We start from the raw sequence: 17,851 nt of genomic DNA on the forward strand, positions 1-17,851 counted from the left end.
AACGTGTTGCATGCTAATCTGTCCTACACTTATCATTGAAAAATAAATTCTAGTGGGTCACGTCATTTTCACGTTATTCTACAACTATGCTACATAATAAAGCGTAATTACAAGCTGTTATCACGAGCTTTTAATTGAGTATTTTACAAAATGAAAAAACTGCATCTAGGTACTTACCTGAGTATTCAGTTTTTATACTTTCAAGTATTTGTCTGATCTAATTTCGACTTTAAAAGTAAAATGCCTTCGATCCAATGATAGATATGGCATAATTAAAAGATTAAGTAGAGCGTTGTGTGAATATTTAAATGGCAATGAAATTCGAAGGAAAAGGAAGGCTCAAATTATCTTTTGTATAAATTAATACAATACAGGAAAACATACCGTTACTAAATCATTATGTCATGGACGCTTTATCACTGACACATGTATTTTTAATTTGCAGGTGCCAAAGTTAATTCGTTTCTTTTCATAATATAGGTAATTATGACAAAGGAAAGTGGAGCTTTCTGTATCAATATGATTAATTAGTGGTAACCGGTTTAAATTTTTCACCAGTCGCTGTATACAAACGTGAAATAGTTTGTCTTCGTCACATTACTATCACCATTATGTCTAAGTATAAACATTTTACAATGCCTAGTGTGTAGCAACGTAGTAAGTGCATATCATCAAAATATTTTGGAATACTGTTGTGTTAATGTTATGATATCTAAATGGTGTTTGGCGCAATGCGCCGGTGGAGGTGGGTCGTAGGCGCCGATGACCATTCTCTTGGTTACTCTTCATAGCAAATGTTAGTCAGCCTTTCTCGAAGACACCAGCTTCAAATATTCTATACATTACTACATATCATTTGTATAGTAGGTAGTTTAAATTGTGGTTTATAGTGAAGTGTGAAAATACGTCATACTACTGTGAAAATTACTGACGCTATTGGAAAGTTGTGTTTTTTTAACAAAGGAAATCTACCCGATTTTCCGAGGTATGTGTAAATGTTAATTTTGACGATTATTTATATAGCAACCTGTACAACTCTTTGGGAATAGCTTTTGGCTGTTTTAATTCTTTGAAATTTTTGAATTCTGTTTTTTGAAAAATCGTTGTTAGCCAAAACAACCGTTCAATGTATGTACTTACCTATTAAAAACTTTTCATGAGCATCGAAACCGGTAGATGAAAATTTCGATGCAGTAGTAGAGCTGTTTAGGGCTTTAGTATTTAATTTAGCTACTCTTATTTTGCCTGAGCTTTCAAGTAGTTTCAAGAGCTTTGTAGAGTGCCTCAGAAACTTTTGTCAGTTTAGCAACTTACAACGCTAATATGTAATTGTTTATTAAAACACAGCAATTATTGTAGACACTAGAACTATTACCTTAATAAAAATAAATATAGGTTTACTTATTACAAATTACGTGTATTCCTTTGCTTCTCATCCGGTAACGTGCCCTTAAATTATTTGACCCAAGAATAAGCCAGCTCTTTGGTCACGCAAAGCGTCGATCAGTCTTTTGTATTTTTTTTTTTAAAACAAGAACTCACTAACTTACAGCATATAAAGGCACATATTTTGTGTCTGTAAAAGAAATGACAGAAGTTTGTTTTTTTAACATTATCTTGTATGAACTTAGAGGATCCCTGTACCTCTCTTCAGAAGGTAGGTACCTCGAAAATAGAATGTTAATTAAATACTTAGCTGTACCTACAGAAGCGAGTCATAAGGTTTGACAAGAATATCCATAAACCATTCTATTTTATGTTCCTCATAACGCCAATGCCTCTCAAAGGTAAAAGGTACCTACATGCCGTAAGTTCTCGAACATTGACCAACGCTAGATTGGATTGTTTGTTAAATCCGCGGATGGTTTGAAAGTATGTTATGTTTTGATACTTCGACCTTGGGATATTGTCCGAACCACGTGGTAATTGCTAACGCTCGGTAAATTGCTCTTACGCTTACTTGAGCGTGTAGCAGCGGCTTATTCGTGTCAAGTGCAAAAAGTTGCATGTTTGGAAAAATACTGGAATGTGTGTACAAAATTATGCAGAAGCACGCCCTATTGATCCCAAGTTTATATAGTTTGTTCAAATGTGTAAATGATACCCACTACTACTAAGTACTACTTAGCTTGAGCAGTCGTAAGATTAATTAAAGACCTTTTACACAGTTTTTCAGGTAGGTTTGACTATACTTACAATAGATAAACGGAATATAGGTACTTACTTACCTAAAAATATTTCACCATCATACTTGCTAATAAATTTTTAATTTATCTCTGTTTATTGTTTAAAAATCAAATTATCTAATAGCGAAAAATCACTATTCACTTTACATACATACACCTGTCCTACTGAATGAACTTTTTACCTTTGGACCTAATTATGTCACCGACGAAATGCAGGCTAGAAGCTTTGAACAAACTTGTTAGTAATGAATGGTCATCTACCTACACTGTTGTAAAAGTTATGAATAGATGGTCCACTTTAAGACCATAGAGAAACAGGTCATTAAAAAATAATGACAGTCTTTATATAGGTACTTAGTTAGGTAAGAAGAAGGCGGCATACCTAATAAGTACCTACAACAATTTGTTAGGTATTCATTGATTTAAGTCAAGCAATCCTTTTAACTCATAAATAAAATCCATACATTCTTCTTGGACAGACTTCGGGGTAAAGTTTAAGTTTATCCTTATTTTTTCTATGTCAATCAAAAAGCTTTGTTCATATATTTATCGTAAAATATAGGTATGCACGGTATTTCTCCGATCTCATCCCATCTGTGTCTCTGGCGGAGCAAATTTTTGATCGTTCATATCGTCAGTTGCAATTTTGCAGGGACCAATAAAATGAAGTCACTGGTATTCCTGCTGACAACGTGTACGTGGCTGGTGAAGTGTCTGCCGCCTCCACATCCTGACGTGGTGGCAGTCAGGAGAGAGGAGGAACGGTTGCCCGCCCTACTGAGAAGCCCGGCGTTACGCAACCCGCATCTACTGCAGGTACTGCCTCTCACCAGCCTGTTACATAAAGGAGAAAAACTGGTAAGAACACGTACATAACACTTTCCTTTTACTGAATGCTTTATACAAATATATTTATACATGACCATAACTTTTCGGCTTATGTTTAACTGATCACCAGAAATAGTAACAAATGGCAGACAAAAATAGTAAATGATCACCAAAATGAAACTCGCATTTTAATGTAAAATGATAACCAAAGTTTTAACACTTTGCTATCCCATTTAAGTGAAATTACTCCAAAATAAATCATGCGCAAGCCAAAAATAGTAAATGATCACCAAAATTAAACCACCATTTTAAAGTAAAATGATAACCAAAGTTTTTACATTCTGCTATCCTATTTAAGCAAAATGAGTCCAAATAAATCATTGTTATCCCAAAAGTACCTAGTAAATGATCACCAAAAGTAGTGAATGATCATCAAAATTATACCAGCGTTTTAATATAAAATGATAATCAAAGTTTTTACATCTTGCTATCCTGTTTAAGTAAACTGACTCCAAAAAAATAAGTTCGGCCTGATACAATAAATGTAATAACATTATGGGGACCCTTTTCCTGCACTAGGGTGGAAAATTGTCTATTGCATGCCTCTAAACAGTGCGATAAGAGTGTGTTTTCGAGGGAGTGTATTGAGAAACACATTCTTCTTCTTCTTTCTCCTGCCCTGTTCCCAATTTTACTTGGGGTCGGCGCAATATGTCATTTTCTTCCATTTTCCCCTGTCACTCGTCATACTGACACTCACGCATGCATTGCAAGCCGGACACATAACTTAATATGGCATCATAATACTTTATTTGATAATAAGCCTACATTTTATGGCAATCACAGTGACTTATTTAGGCAAAAATAATACATTAATTTGGTCGTCAAGAGTTGGTGATCATTTACTAAAGGAGATGGCCAAATTTTCATAGAAAAAAAAAACCCAGAATCGACAGCAACGAAATGGGTACCAATAGGTTCCTTATGATAGACCTTTGATGGTGCCAAAAAATCCCGCCTGAAATCCATGGGGTATAGGCGCTATTTCATAATATCGTTAAAATAGGTTATGTTGAATTTAAGTTTATTTTAAAGATTATTAACATCAAGGAACATAAAAAAGCAAAGTAAACTAATATTTTACAAGCCAATAGTAATAACCCCATAGTTTCAGAGTTGGCCTGGTGATTAAAAGGTCTTGTATTTAACCACTCCAGATACGATTAAGCACCGAACTTACCTACTTGGAGAGGTTTCGCAGTTATATGCAACCTTTACAACTGGCTATGAAACGTTTTTTCAGAAATTGTCTTTGAAAATCGCGCCATGTGACATTGTCAAATATAACAAATGACTTAGCAATGCAAAACGTGCAAAACGGTCCAATCACGAGTCTGCATTCAACTTCTAATGAACATCAAACAGTAAAAGTAAACTTTTTTGTGAACTAAAATCTTGATCAAAAAAACGTTATAAAAAGAGAACCCCATGGTTTTTAGATGATTTGAAATACTTTTAAAAATCCACAAATTATACTGAATCCAATCATACATCTAGCCGTGTAGCGACGGCTTAAGAATACACATGTCGCTACCCCTTCTTCCAGTGGGTGTCGTAGAAGTCGACTAATGGAGTAAAAAATGCACCGAACACCGTGCGAGAGAAGGAAAACTCGAAAAAAAACCCTCTATCAACCCGTCTGGCCAGCGTGATAGCAGTAGGCTAAATTCCTCTATGTGCAGAACCATAAAGCCACGGCCCCTAGTTCCCGGCAGTCCCGTTATTCCCGGTCACGGTGGCGACCGTGGTTACGGCGGGACAGGGGGTGCGAAGAATCTCCGGGTTACGGGAGGCCACCAAACTAAACTGACTCTGGCGACGTACAACGGCCGCACGCTACGGCTTGACTCGCATCTGGCGCAACTCGAGGTGGAACTTGGGAAGATTAGGTGGCACATATTAGGGTTATGTGAAGTTCGAAGAGAGGGGGAGGACACCATAACCCTCGAATCAGGTCACCTAATGTACTTCCGAGAGGGAGACCAACAATCCCAAGGTGGCGTTGGGTTTCTGGTTAATAAGTCCCTAGCTGATAACGTGGTGGAGGTGTCTAGTGTGTCGAACAGGGTAGCGTACCTTATCATAAAGCTCACCGACAGGTATAGCCTCAAGGTAGTGCAAGTGTACGCACCGACCTCGACACATTCAGACGATGAAGTGGAGGATATGTTTGATGATATATCAAGGGCCCTCCACTTCACTACAAAGACCCATTACACCGTTGTCATGGGGGACTTTAACGCTAAAGTGGGAGCACAGATTTGCGGCGAATCGGCAGTAGGATCCCATGGATTTGGAAGCAGGAATCATAGGGGGCAAATGCTCGTCAACTTCCTAGAACGCGAGGGGCTCTTTTTGATGAACTCCTTTTTCAAAAAGCAGCCCCAAAGGAAGTGGACGTGGCAAAGCCCCGATACTATGACTAAAAATGAGATTGACTTCATCATGACGAACAAGAAGCACATATTCAGAGACGTCTCCGTGATCAATAGGTTTAATACCGGGAGTGATCACCGACTTGTCCGAGGCTCTCTGAATATCAACTTCAAGGCTGAACGTTTCCGTCTGATGAAGGCCAGGCTCCGACCAACACTGCTCCAAACCATGACAGGATCTGAAACGTTCCAGTCAAATTTGGAGAACCGATTTGCCGCCGTGGAAACCACAACAGACGTTAACCAGAACCACGAATATGTGGTTCGGATCCTCAGGGAGGAAGGTTCGAGATTCTGTAACATGCAGCGTAAGGGCAAGAAATCAAAGCTTTCGGAAGAGACATTAGGGCTTATGAAGAAACGACGTGAAAACCCGCCTGTCACTTCGTCAGCTCAGCGGGCTCTAAACCAAGAGATCAACAAGCACGTACGACGCGACCTCCGGTGCTCCAATACTCTGGACATTGAAAGAGCAATTGAGCTGAATCGGGGTCAAAGGTGTTCGTACAATCTCTTGGAAGAAGCCACTTGACGAAGCTGACCACAACAAGTGGAGAAGTCGTTTCTTCGGTGCCGGCAGTCCTTTCGGAAGTGGAAAATTTCTATGGCCGGTTATACGCATCGCATGCATCTCGACCTGATCCCGGAAATGAGGATTCTAGAGCCACATTAACACGCCATTTCACCGAAGACCTGGCAGAAGTCAGCAGTGGCGAAATCGAGATCGCTCTGAGACAGCTCAAAATGGAAAAGCCCTGGCGAGGATGGCATTACAACAGAGCTTTTAAAAGCAGGAGGCAAGCCCGTACTGGGGGAGCTCCAGAAGCTTTTTAATGCCGTCCTCTTTGAAGGGAGAACTCCAGAGGCGTGGAGTAGGAGTGTTGTCGTCCTGTTCTTCAAAAAGGGAGACAAAACCCAGTTGAAGAACTATCGACCCATTTCCCTCCTAAGCCACGTATATAAGCTGTTCTCAAGAGTGATCACGAACCGACTTGCGCGAAGACTCGACGAATTCCAACCACCGGAGCAGGCTGGGTTTCGGAGCGGATACGGCACCATAGACCACATCCACACAGTGCGGCAGATTATACAGAAGACCGAAGAGTATAATCAGCCCCTGTGTCTAGCATTTGTGGACTATGAGAAGGCCTTTGACTCGGTTGAAATCTGGTCTGTTCTGGAGTCCCTGCAGCGTTGTCAAGTAGATTGGCGATACATCCAAGTGATGAGATGTCTCTACGAAGCCGCTACAATGTCCGTCCAAGTACAGAATCAGCAAACAAGGCCCATACCGTTGCATCGAGGAGTGAGACAAGGGGATGTTATTTCCCCGAAACTGTTCACTAATGCAATGGAGGATATGTTCAAGACGCTGAACTGGAAAGGACGCGGCATCAACATCAATGGCGAACACATCTCTCACTTGAGATTTGCTGACGATATCGTCATCATGGCGGAAACGCTGCAGGACCTACAACAGATGCTGAACGACTTGGCTGAATCTTCTCTACGCATCAGCCTACGGATGAACTTGGACAAAACCAAGGTCATGTTCAATGAACATGTTCTACCGGAACCGATTGCGATACACGGCGCCGTTCTCGAAGTTGTTCGGAAATATGTATACCTCGGGCAGACATTGCAGTTAGGTAGAAACAACTTTGAGGACGAGGTGAATAGGAGAATTCAGTTGGGTTGGGCTGCATTTGGGAAGCTACGTCGAGTCCTAACATCGTCGATCCCACAGTGCCTAAAGACAAAGTCTTCAATCAGTGCGTCCTACCTGTCATGACCTACGGAGCCGAAACGTGGACACTGACGGTACGGCTGGTCCACAAGTTTAAAGTCGCTCAGCGGGCTATGGAAAGAGCTATGCTCGGCGTTTCTCTGAGGGATCGCATCAGAAATGAGGTAATCCGTCAGAGAACCAAGGTCATCGACATAGCCTACCGAATCAGCAAGCTGAAGTGGCAGTGGGCTGGCCATATTAGCCGAAGAACCGATAACCGTTGGGGTAAACGAGTTCTAGAGTGGAGACCACGCCTCGGCAAACGTAGTGTAGGACGTCCTCAGGCACGGTGGAGTGATGACTTGCGCAAGACGGCTGGCAGGAGCTGGATGCGAGAAGCCGAAAATAGATCTCAGTGGCGTGCACTTGGAGAGGCCTATGTCCAGCAGTGGACTGCGATAGGCTGATGATGATGATGATGATGAATCATACATATGAAGTTCCTGTCGACTCTGGGTGTTTTTTTGGCCATCTCCTTTGGTGGTCGAATACAATTTAAAGTGAAGTCGTGACTAAAATAGCTGGTACTATTACATTTTTAGACTTTATTTTTCTGGTGTTCAGTAGATTTTTCTGGTTGCAAAACTAAGGGTATCAAAGCATTTTATGGTGGTCATTATATTTGTTCCCTAACTTTTCTGCGCCCTAAAGAAAGCTAATTTCCCAAAAAGGCTTTTGAAAAATAAGATTTATTCACCTTGACCATTAAGATCTGTTGAAGGCAACACCACGCTGATCGCTGTCCTTATTTTCAAGGTTTACGCACGAGATGCTCACGATGTGCCGCGGATAGAGATTCACAAAATTCTGACTCATGCGGGCCTTATTCCAAGGAAAACATATCCACCTCCGTCCGTATCCAGTCATAGATTCAACCACATCCCCGTTACTTCTCCCGAAGAATGGTATGATCGGGAATTCGCAGAACCTTCATACTTCCCCAGTCAAGAAACGTTGCAATACTTAGGGACACAGTAGGTTTATTAAACTAAAGTACTTGTATCAAAATGAAGAGTCAATGAAAACACCATTGTGTTAATGATGTTGCCAGTGCAATAAAATTCGTTAGTATTATTTAACTAATGTATTGTTAAATAGTGACTACTTATGTTTTTGTAAATATCGACATGTTATAAATTAAGTTGTCACATGTTTAGCCAATAAATGCAATTACAATCAATTGCATTTACACAATTTTTTACGCGTTATTTTATTTTCAACGATTAAAACTTCACTTATTAATAGCAAATGATGAAATAAGAGAAATAATAAAAATTATAATTTTAAATTAAGATTTAAAAATGCAACACGTAGTCATCAAGCAGCAATTAATAATTATTTTACTCCATCTTTTGTTTAAAAGTCTTCCGCGATATTTGTATTTGTAAAATAAAAATTAATATTATATTTATAATGAAGTTAAATGTATGTAATGTAAATAAACTATGTTTAAGTACGAGTGTATGTTTAAGTTGTTATATTGAAAGTGTAAACGAAGCTGATGATTCGAGTGTGTTAATTTGTTAATTTCTAGTGCGATCTGACATTGTTGAAATAAACAAAACAATTATGTACTTACACAATTCGTTTTATTATAATGGAAGTAATGACCTTCATAGTCAAGCATTAGTAGATTAAGGCTGCACAATTATAACATTTTATAATTAATTGATTAATAATTCATTGCATTTGCACAACATGAAACAGTGGCGTTAGTTTTTGACGATCATAATATTAAGTCCATCACCCGTGTCAATACCACTAGGCATAGGATTTGAAGTAATTCTTGCTTACAATATGTCTAAAACAAAAACAACAATATGTAAAGAGTTGATAAAAGATTATTGTGCTAACTGCACTTTTGCTGGCATACATTATATTGCGGATGACAATAAACATGTGACTGAGAGGTAAGATCGGGGTCAATCGATATCTTTTACGAATACTTGATCAAGCTGCAGTTGTAATAGACTGTTGATTTGAAATTCTAAATATTTTAACCAGGTTACTTTGGCTGGTGCTTGTTATTTTATCCTGGTACGGGTCTGCGCTCCTCATCATATCGGCTTGGGATGCCTTCCGCCAGAGTCCTATCAGCTTCGGCCTGGAGACCACCTACACAGAATGGGAAACAAAAATGCCAACAGTAGCCATTTGTGAAATAGCTAACAATCCAAAAATATTCAACGTTTCGGATACGTAAGTTTGTTTAATTTTTACGTAAAATTTATTTTTAGTGTTTTTAAAATGTTTTTGTTCTAATTATCTCAAATAAAAGTATTATTCAGTTATGTTTTTTTGGCAGGATCTGGCCTCCCGGCCATCTATTGGACTTAGAAGACGCGCTGAAGGAGATCGTCTACTTTCGAGGAGTAACCTACGTTCTCGTTGGCACGTGCTACAAAAACCCGGACCCTGACCCCTTGTGCCCTCAGTCCAACTACACATACTATGCAAACCTAGTGCGAAGCGACTGCACTAAGATTATCAAGAATTGCACGTATAACGATGAAGAGTTTCCTTGCTGTGAATACTTCCAGCCCATAGAAACTGATATTGGACCGTGTTTCATTTTAAATTCCATTCAGACAAAGTAATGTAGCTTTTTACTTTATTTAGACAAATCTGCCAGGTGTTATTAAGTTTCAAGTTTTTCTTATATCTTTTCGTTTTAGGAAACCACGGCCATACCCGATGGTAAATAATTTGCAAAATCTGCGAGGAGTCATTAAATTCGATTCCTATTTGACGACAATGGTTGGTATCACATTTTGAGAGAGTTCGGTATCCTTTATCATATTTATTTCAAAGTACTAAATGAAGAAATACGCTTAATTGTATGTTACTAGATGTATACCCTTGGAGAGGACGAGGTGCCAACTGTGACCACTCTGCACTCCTCTACATTAAAGCTACAACCAGGCTATATTTATCGGTAAGTTCCAAATTCTTTACATTGTGATCTTAGGACTCAAAACATTGCCGTGCTAATTCCATTGAAGTTAGGTTTTTAAAACTTTTTAATACAAACAAAGGAGATGTTGCATGTTTCTTGTTGCCTTGTTCGTATGGACATTAACAAAATTGTTTCTGTAAGTAGACCGCTAGTTGTGAATAGTTGTGATGTGATTCTGAAGAATGTCGAGACAAAAATTCACGTTCGCCACAACACTGGGTGGGTATTGCTAATCCTATATTTTTTTAGACGTATACTATCAGTGCGGAACATAGAAAACGATCCCCTGATTACGGAGACGACGTCGGAGCAGCGCGCATGCCGATTCCACCACGAGAACGAAGATGGCCTGTATCCTCACTACTCGTACAGTGCGTGCACTGTCCTCTGTCGCAAGAGAGCACAGCTCGAGTCGTGCCAGTGCAACGATCACTTCATACTCGGCACCAGTGAGTTCACGACATAGAATTAAAAAAATACATTGCAATTGTGAGAAATCCAAAAAATTCTATGGCCAATCCAGCCCCCTAAAAAACTCGCACGTGCGCTGTGACAATTTGTAGTTTGGATCCTGTCTTCAATACTGACTAACTTAAAACTTAGGATTTACGCAAATAAGATCCTCAGGGAGAGCCTATACATACTTCAATAAGGTATAACTACTATAGGTACACGTAGTGAGACATATTTATTTATTGTATATATGTATTGTATACCTACATAGTTAGCCCTCTATATGTATCACAAAGAACGTTCACTGCACTTTATTGTGTAACCAGATCGTCAAGAGTAGGAAATAACCTCAAGTTAAGTAACACACACATGACCTTTATTCGTCTGTTAAGGCTGTTATTTTTACCATTTATCTAAACAACAATAATTGTTATTTGTTTAGGAGGTAATAATTTCCTGTAATTTCAGCTGAAGAAACTCGTTGTAATTTAACGGGAATGGCTTGTCTTAACACCCTGTCTAGTCACTTGACTACACTGAAGCCACCGTGGGCCAACCGTCCCGGACTCTCATGCAACTGTCTGCCTTCATGCGATGAAACTGAAATTACAGTTATTAAGGATGTTTCTATACCGTAAGATTCAAATATTTTTTCCAACGCAAAATACAATAATCTTAAAATCAACTTTTCTTCCAATTTTAGTGAAATATTTTCGAAAATGACGATGAATTTATAAATATATATTGTATTGTACCAAGCTAGCGTGCTGTCTTCATATTATCCTTTGGTCATGCCATTATTATTTTTTATTAGCTTACCAGGACCTGGTAAAAGGTACTGTGTACATAATATTTAATCGACTGTTAACATTGCAGGGTTAAAGGCAAAGGTCATAAAAAGAAGGCACGCGTTGAAATAATACTCGCTTATTTGCCCACTGAAAGATTCAAAAGAAACGTTGTTCGAAGCCGGTTGGATTTAGTTGGTAAATATCCTTCTTATTACTACTGCTTTTGGATTTTAAATAAATCATACCATCGGTAACTGCTTATTGGCTTTTATAATCAGATTAGGAACTTATTTTTAAATATCTCGCTTCAAATCCTTTGTTTGTTCGAAAGAGTTACCGCGGCCCTGATACATAAAAGGCCTACGAAGGAACATGATGGATTTTAGTCAGTATGAGTCTGACACTCCCTCACCGCTGCTAACCCCCAGCGGGAGGAGTCATTTAATGATTTCCCATAAAAAAAACCTTTATCAATATTGTTCGGAAATTTTTTCAGTGTCAGTAGGAGGTACAACAGGGCTATTTGTTGGTGCCAGCCTGCTGAGCTTCGTCGAACTATTTTTCTTCTTCACCGTTCGTTTCATTAGTAACGTCTGGATGGAGAGGAAGAAGACTGAGAATGTCCTAGCTGTCAAACCTTCTACAACACCTATTACACATGAAGTTGAAAACCTTGAAGAAATTCCCTCAGTCGATGTTAACACAGAACTGCTACAAGAAGCATATGTTACGAGTGGTGTGCCAACATTGTCACCAAAGATTAACAATACTGGAATCATCAAATTAAAGTAATGTTCTAATAACTTTCCACAATCAATACGGTACGGCGTCATGACTATAAAAGCTAGCTATTGATTCGGGACACCTAAATGCTTAAACAATTATTATAATCTTCAAAATGTTCATTATTATAAAAATGAATGCTTCTGCTTGATATTTTAAATAAAATAATTTTAAATTTTTCTCTTTCTCTTTAAGTAACAAACGTATGCTTAACGTAACACTTAAGTCCTTAGGTACTTACTACGATTAATCTCTGTGTGAAATTACATTTTCACTTTCTTGTAGCCGACCCCAACATAGTTGGGAAAAAGGCTCGGAGGATGATGATGACTTTCTTGTAATCACCTCATAAACACATTCCTCAAAATATAAGTGCGTGATGATACTGTGATTGTTTTTATTTTACCCTTCAAAGTTTGACCTGACTCAGATAATGCATTCTGAAACTTGCATTTCCTTGTTACATATCAGTTTACTTCCCAAATGTTACCGCATAATAAAGTAACATGATTCACAGGTACTTCATTACGAAATGATCCAGTCTCCGAGAGATCGAATAGACGAGTGTGCACTTTCTGGGAGTGGCCCAGTTAGCCGCTACAGGAAGACATCGGTTATGCTCGATGTAAGAGCCCATTGCTCTCTACAGACAAGCCATCTCGTGTTCAATTATATCAGACCAACACATCTATAAGGATGTCTATTGAGTAACTTGGACGCCTCTTACTGTCCCATTTATATGACGCAATCAATGGATCTAAATTAAAACGCAAAATTACTACCAATAACTTTATTGTAATAACAGAATTATAATCTACATTTCTATGAATGTTTTTATTCTGCTAAGATTATAATTATGAAATAACATTAGAAATTGCAAAATTTGTGATATAACCGTAAAATTATTAATACTGATAAGTTCAAATATAAGTAAGTACTTAAACAAGTAAGGTTGGGATCGCACCGGTTGCGTGTGACGATGGTGCAACGGTCATTGCTAATCGTGAGCTAGACTTTGATCTCTGACGTAACATGACGAGATGCGAATGAGTAATGTATGATGATTCTGGAACTGCCTTAACTAGGTCTTAAAAATCACATACTTTCCCACGAAATTGGCAGTTGCAAAAACAGAAAAATACTTCGTAAGCGTGACAAATGCGCATAGTTGTGATTTATTTATTTTTATCACTTTTGTGACTAATGTGTAGTTGAAGAGGACTATGGATGATGATTGATGGAATGTGTTCAATATGAGTCCGGCAAAAAAAGGGTAAAGGTGAATTGAATTTGAATATTAGGGAAGTAAGGAAGGTAAGACTGGTCCATATAATTATTTCCCAATTAATTGTAACGATGCGAAAGGTTAACGATTGTTCATATCTAGTGAAAGTAGGATATTCTTTAGGATCCAATGGGATAAACACTACATGTCTAAATAACTTATCTACTGAAAAAACAAAACTAAAATAAAAAAAAAAAGAAACATTTTTTACGTAAGTAAGGTTAAGATTACATGGGTCAGGTGGATCGATGGTGCAACGGTCATCGGTGATCGTAAAGCTAGACTTTGAACTCTGACGTAACATACACAGAATAGAATGGTGCGAATATTTTATAACTATTTTTGGCTACAGTGTGATGAAATTAACTCAGCTGTAACAAAAGACAGCTATTTTGATAACATACACAAGTTATGATTAGATCTGCAACTAAATGAAGAATAGAGATTCAATTCAAAAAAAGATTGAACAGACAACAATTTATGGCTCATTTGATAACAAAACGAATATATCTATGCATTTGCTTACTTTTAGATCAGATGATATTTTTTAGATACAGATAATTTAAATTACTCTCACATTAAATCTTTGGTGAGATAACAAGCATCTAATTTTATCTCATTAAATAAAATATAATTATGAAACAATCAATTAAAATTTTTAAATTGCAAATCTTTTTGCGAATTCCATTTCAAAATACACTTTGAATTCGTTTAAATTGTAAAATTCCTAGATCTAGTTTAAATAACTTATTTCCATAATATTTTATTTAAATATGCAAGAACGCTAAGAAATTAAGAAGGTCCCTAAAGTCAGTCAATAATTCTAAATAAAAACAAACCAAGAGAGTTTTTTTTACATAAAAAAATTTCCAAATCTACAAAATATACTCGTACCTATCTTAAATGACAATGGGCGATTCCGGTCCAAACGTCCACCACGAACGAGACTAGATAGCCCGTTAAATATAGAACATTTTTTGTTATGAAAGTAAAAAAAAATATAATGCCAGAAAAAAAGTTATAGCAAAATTAAATAAAACATTTTATAGATTTCTTCAATTTCATTTTTTCAATTACTTTTCGTTATGTTCGATTTTCGTACTTTCTGTAACTTCTGACAATATAGAATTATTCATTATTAGAGAGAAGGCACCACCAGTTACATCGAACTTTCTTAGATACAGGAACCGCTGAGTATACTCAAGCACTTCTGGCGCCTCAATTGGTTAGTGATTCGTACATCCATCGGGCAAAAAAATATGGGCTGTTTTAATGTAAATGTGTCTTACTCATCTTAGTTTTAGATAAAGTGTGGAAATGGAAGTGAAGTAAAATAAAAAATAATAATGATAACATACAAAAACTATCGAAAATTAAGAATACATTTTAGGCTATAACTTTTTTTTGGCGTTTTTTTTTACTTTCTTAGTAAAAGTTACTCTAAATTCAGTGGACTATTTAATTATATAGGTCTCGTTCGTGGTGGACATTTGGACCAAACTTCATACATTCTTGCCCAATCTCCTTTATTATATAAGACATACTAACGATAAAAATATAATTCTAAATTCAATAAATAAATATTATTTAAATCGTAATAAAATCTCCTTGACTAATTCCGATTACAAGATACAATTCGAAATTCAAATGGTTCTTTCTACGCTTAGGACCGTTTTCATGATCTCCATTGCCTGGGCGAAGACACAGAGTATCAGGTACGTCTCATGAGGAGCCAGCGGTTGCAGTGACCATGCAACTGAAATTTCCTGTACCTCATGCAGTGCCATTGTGGAATCTGCTGCATACGACGAATTGCCTCCATCTGTAAAAAAAGCTCAAAATTAATTGTCTGTATCTAAATCTGTAAAAGTGAAGGATATTGTCACGCAACATTTTTTTTGACTGTGACGCGATGCAACAGTTTATAATTAATACAGTCATTATCATACTTAATCTTTAACTTGTGCTAGTGGTTCCAGTATATAGGTAACTATGTACTGGTATAATCATCTGTTTGGTTCAGTCCAGTAGGTACTAGGATATTGAATAAGCTCGCCAATAACTAAGCTCCTCAACCCTTCTACTTCTTCAATTTTCTTTATTTCAATTTCAAATCCTTTTAAAATTAAGAAACAACTGAAGATCGAGCATCGAGTTTCTTAACCGTCGCATCACATAAGCTCTAGATAGCTTTCAAACAAACGTTGAAAAGAAAAATAAATTCATTCCATGACTTTACTTTTGTCAAACGTAAGAAATGCCAGAAGACTAAAGGTAGTCAAGAAGTTCAAAAACACTTTATAAAAACCACGAAAATGGCTCTAGGAAAATTATTTCATTACAGAAAACTTTCGTAGCCGTTGCTACGAATTCACACATTCCCCTATCTTTCGTAGCAAACACGCTACGAGTTTTTATTTTTTTCGAAAATATAGGAGCGATAGTTAGTAAAATCTATTTTATTCTTATATATATTATTTAAAGGAAGCTTAGTCGCAAGATTTTTTCCCACATTTAAAATACAGTTAACGTTTGACAAGTTCAAACCTTCATCCCGACAGATAAGGCTTTTTGGAAAATTCAATGAACAGATAAGTGTTTAGTAAACTTTTGTGATAGTTTTTAAGACTACTAAAAACTTTCACCTCAATCGCTTTGTGTACCTATAGCGATGGGCAGCATAAAAATAATTTTAAATGGATATTACTCCATACAATAATACTATGCTTATTCAGATTTAAGTGCAGAAAACACAAGCACAGAAAAAAATATTTTATTTTAACACAATAAAAATATTATTATTGAAATACTCACATAATCAATATTTCCCGCTCTAAACGGTAACGCCTCGCACATTACAATTGAACACACAATTATACCAAAAATTAAGCACACGTACTGAAACTTCATTTTCACAATCAACAAACAAACTTTTTCGAGAAGAAAATTATTAGTCTGGGGGTAAGTTGTTCCCAGTTCACGTCCAGTAGGCGCTGACTTGGATTCAAGAATGTCTGGATAACTGCGATTCCAGCATTTATAAAGTACTGACGCCAACTCATTTTGTTCCCGACGCGCGACCAGACAGGAGGTATGACAAAAATGTCGACGTTGCAATGGAAACGTCACTTAATTAAGTCGTTGATTAATTCTTCTCGTTAAACATGATGCTATTGTTAATGTTAACGACAACAAACTCGATGTTCGAGAAAGAAAAAGAAAATAGAAAATTGTATTCCTGTACATATTTACGACAATTACTTAGAAATTCAATAAGGACGGGATTGTATCTAGAGAATTTCGTAATTTTTCAGTTAGGTACTTACAATAGAATAAAAACGATTTGAAACAAATATAATAACAAAGAAGGTACAAAACCACTTGCGTCGCTAATATGATTTTAATTAAAAAGTGTTGGATAAGTATCTAATAAATAATCTGTGATTCTTTGTTTGACGTGGCGGGGAGAGAACAATAGACCATTCTTGTTTAGATAAGATGCGCGGGCTTTTGTTGCTCGCACCACGCCGCGCCGCGCCGTGCCATCACTAATGAAATTATTCTCTGTTTGTATACGCTGCCACTGTTGTCAATTATGTCGACATGATCCATATTAGGTACATTTGCATAAACATAAAAGCCTTTCATCAATAGAAAATTACCACTTTTTAGGAAAATCGCCAAATAGAAGGAAAATGCAGAGCTTTTAAATTGTAAGAAGTAAACTGGAAGGTTAACAAGGCAATACCTGAAGCGGGAAAACCTTGATCTGTTTATCAGCGGCTCTAGCTGTTCTTCTTCTTTTATCAATAAATATTCAAAATCCTTCTGTAAGGTAATACTCTGTTAAGCCGGCCCAGACCAATACGAATCTTGGCAATGGCTGAAATCGTAGATATATTAGAAGAAAGATTAGAGAGACAGAGATTAAGAGCTTACATTGTAGATTTCTATAAGTGTAATGCTAAATTATTACTCAGGTGTTTTAACGTTCATTGCTGATAAGTTTTAAAACGATAGATAGGGATCTTCTTTACATAACTATTCGTGATCAGACTGAATTAACATGACAGTTCTCTGTTTTAAATGAAGCACATGTCGAAAACGTGACTCATTAAATATTCCCAACTACAATTAATTAACTAATCACTGGGAACTTTCCAGGCAACTACAAAATGTATATAGGCATATCTCTTAACAAGGTTCAATTAAATTGTTTGTCTGAAACTCGATCACGACTTCTGTATGCCGCGAGTAAATTCTTCCGTGTACTGCAACGAGGAAC

The 17,851-nt window shown here is 37.1% G+C and overlaps 1 protein-coding gene and 1 long non-coding RNA gene across 2 annotated transcripts; one reads left to right on the forward strand and one right to left on the reverse strand.

The window, feature by feature from the left end:
* Nucleotides 1-8,287: 8,287 nt before the first annotated feature.
* LOC110374779 (sodium channel protein Nach-like) lies at nt 8,288-12,290 on the forward strand. The gene is made up of 9 exons (XM_064035975.1): nt 8,288-9,208; nt 9,303-9,497; nt 9,604-9,891; nt 9,974-10,055; nt 10,148-10,233; nt 10,504-10,703; nt 11,176-11,341; nt 11,584-11,693; nt 11,995-12,290. Exons 1-9 carry the CDS (start codon nt 9,096-9,098, stop codon nt 12,288-12,290), a joined length of 1,536 nt encoding a protein of 511 aa, XP_063892045.1. The 5' UTR covers nt 8,288-9,095.
* A 766-nt stretch (nt 12,291-13,056) lies between these two features.
* Nucleotides 13,057-16,665, reverse strand: LOC135117250 (uncharacterized). The gene is made up of 2 exons (XR_010276737.1): nt 16,381-16,665; nt 13,057-15,388 (listed from the first exon to the last, which is right to left on the reverse strand). It is a non-coding gene; the product is annotated as an uncharacterized LOC135117250 (long non-coding RNA).
* Nucleotides 16,666-17,851: the final 1,186 nt, after the last annotated feature.

This window comes from Helicoverpa armigera, chromosome 8 (genome assembly GCF_030705265.1).
Source record: "Helicoverpa armigera isolate CAAS_96S chromosome 8, ASM3070526v1, whole genome shotgun sequence".
NCBI classification, from domain to species: Eukaryota; Metazoa; Arthropoda; class Insecta; order Lepidoptera; family Noctuidae; genus Helicoverpa; species Helicoverpa armigera.

Coding starts and splice junctions, on each gene's coding strand:
- LOC110374779 (XM_064035975.1), top strand. CDS start 9,096: ATGTCTAAAACAAAAACAACAATATGTAAAGAGTTGATAAAAGATTAT. Junction 9,892..9,973: donor TTAAATTCCATTCAGACAAA/GTAATGTAGCTT, acceptor TTTTCGTTTTAG/GAAACCACGGCCATACCCGA. Junction 10,234..10,503: donor CAACCAGGCTATATTTATCG/GTAAGTTCCAAA, acceptor ATATTTTTTTAG/ACGTATACTATCAGTGCGGA.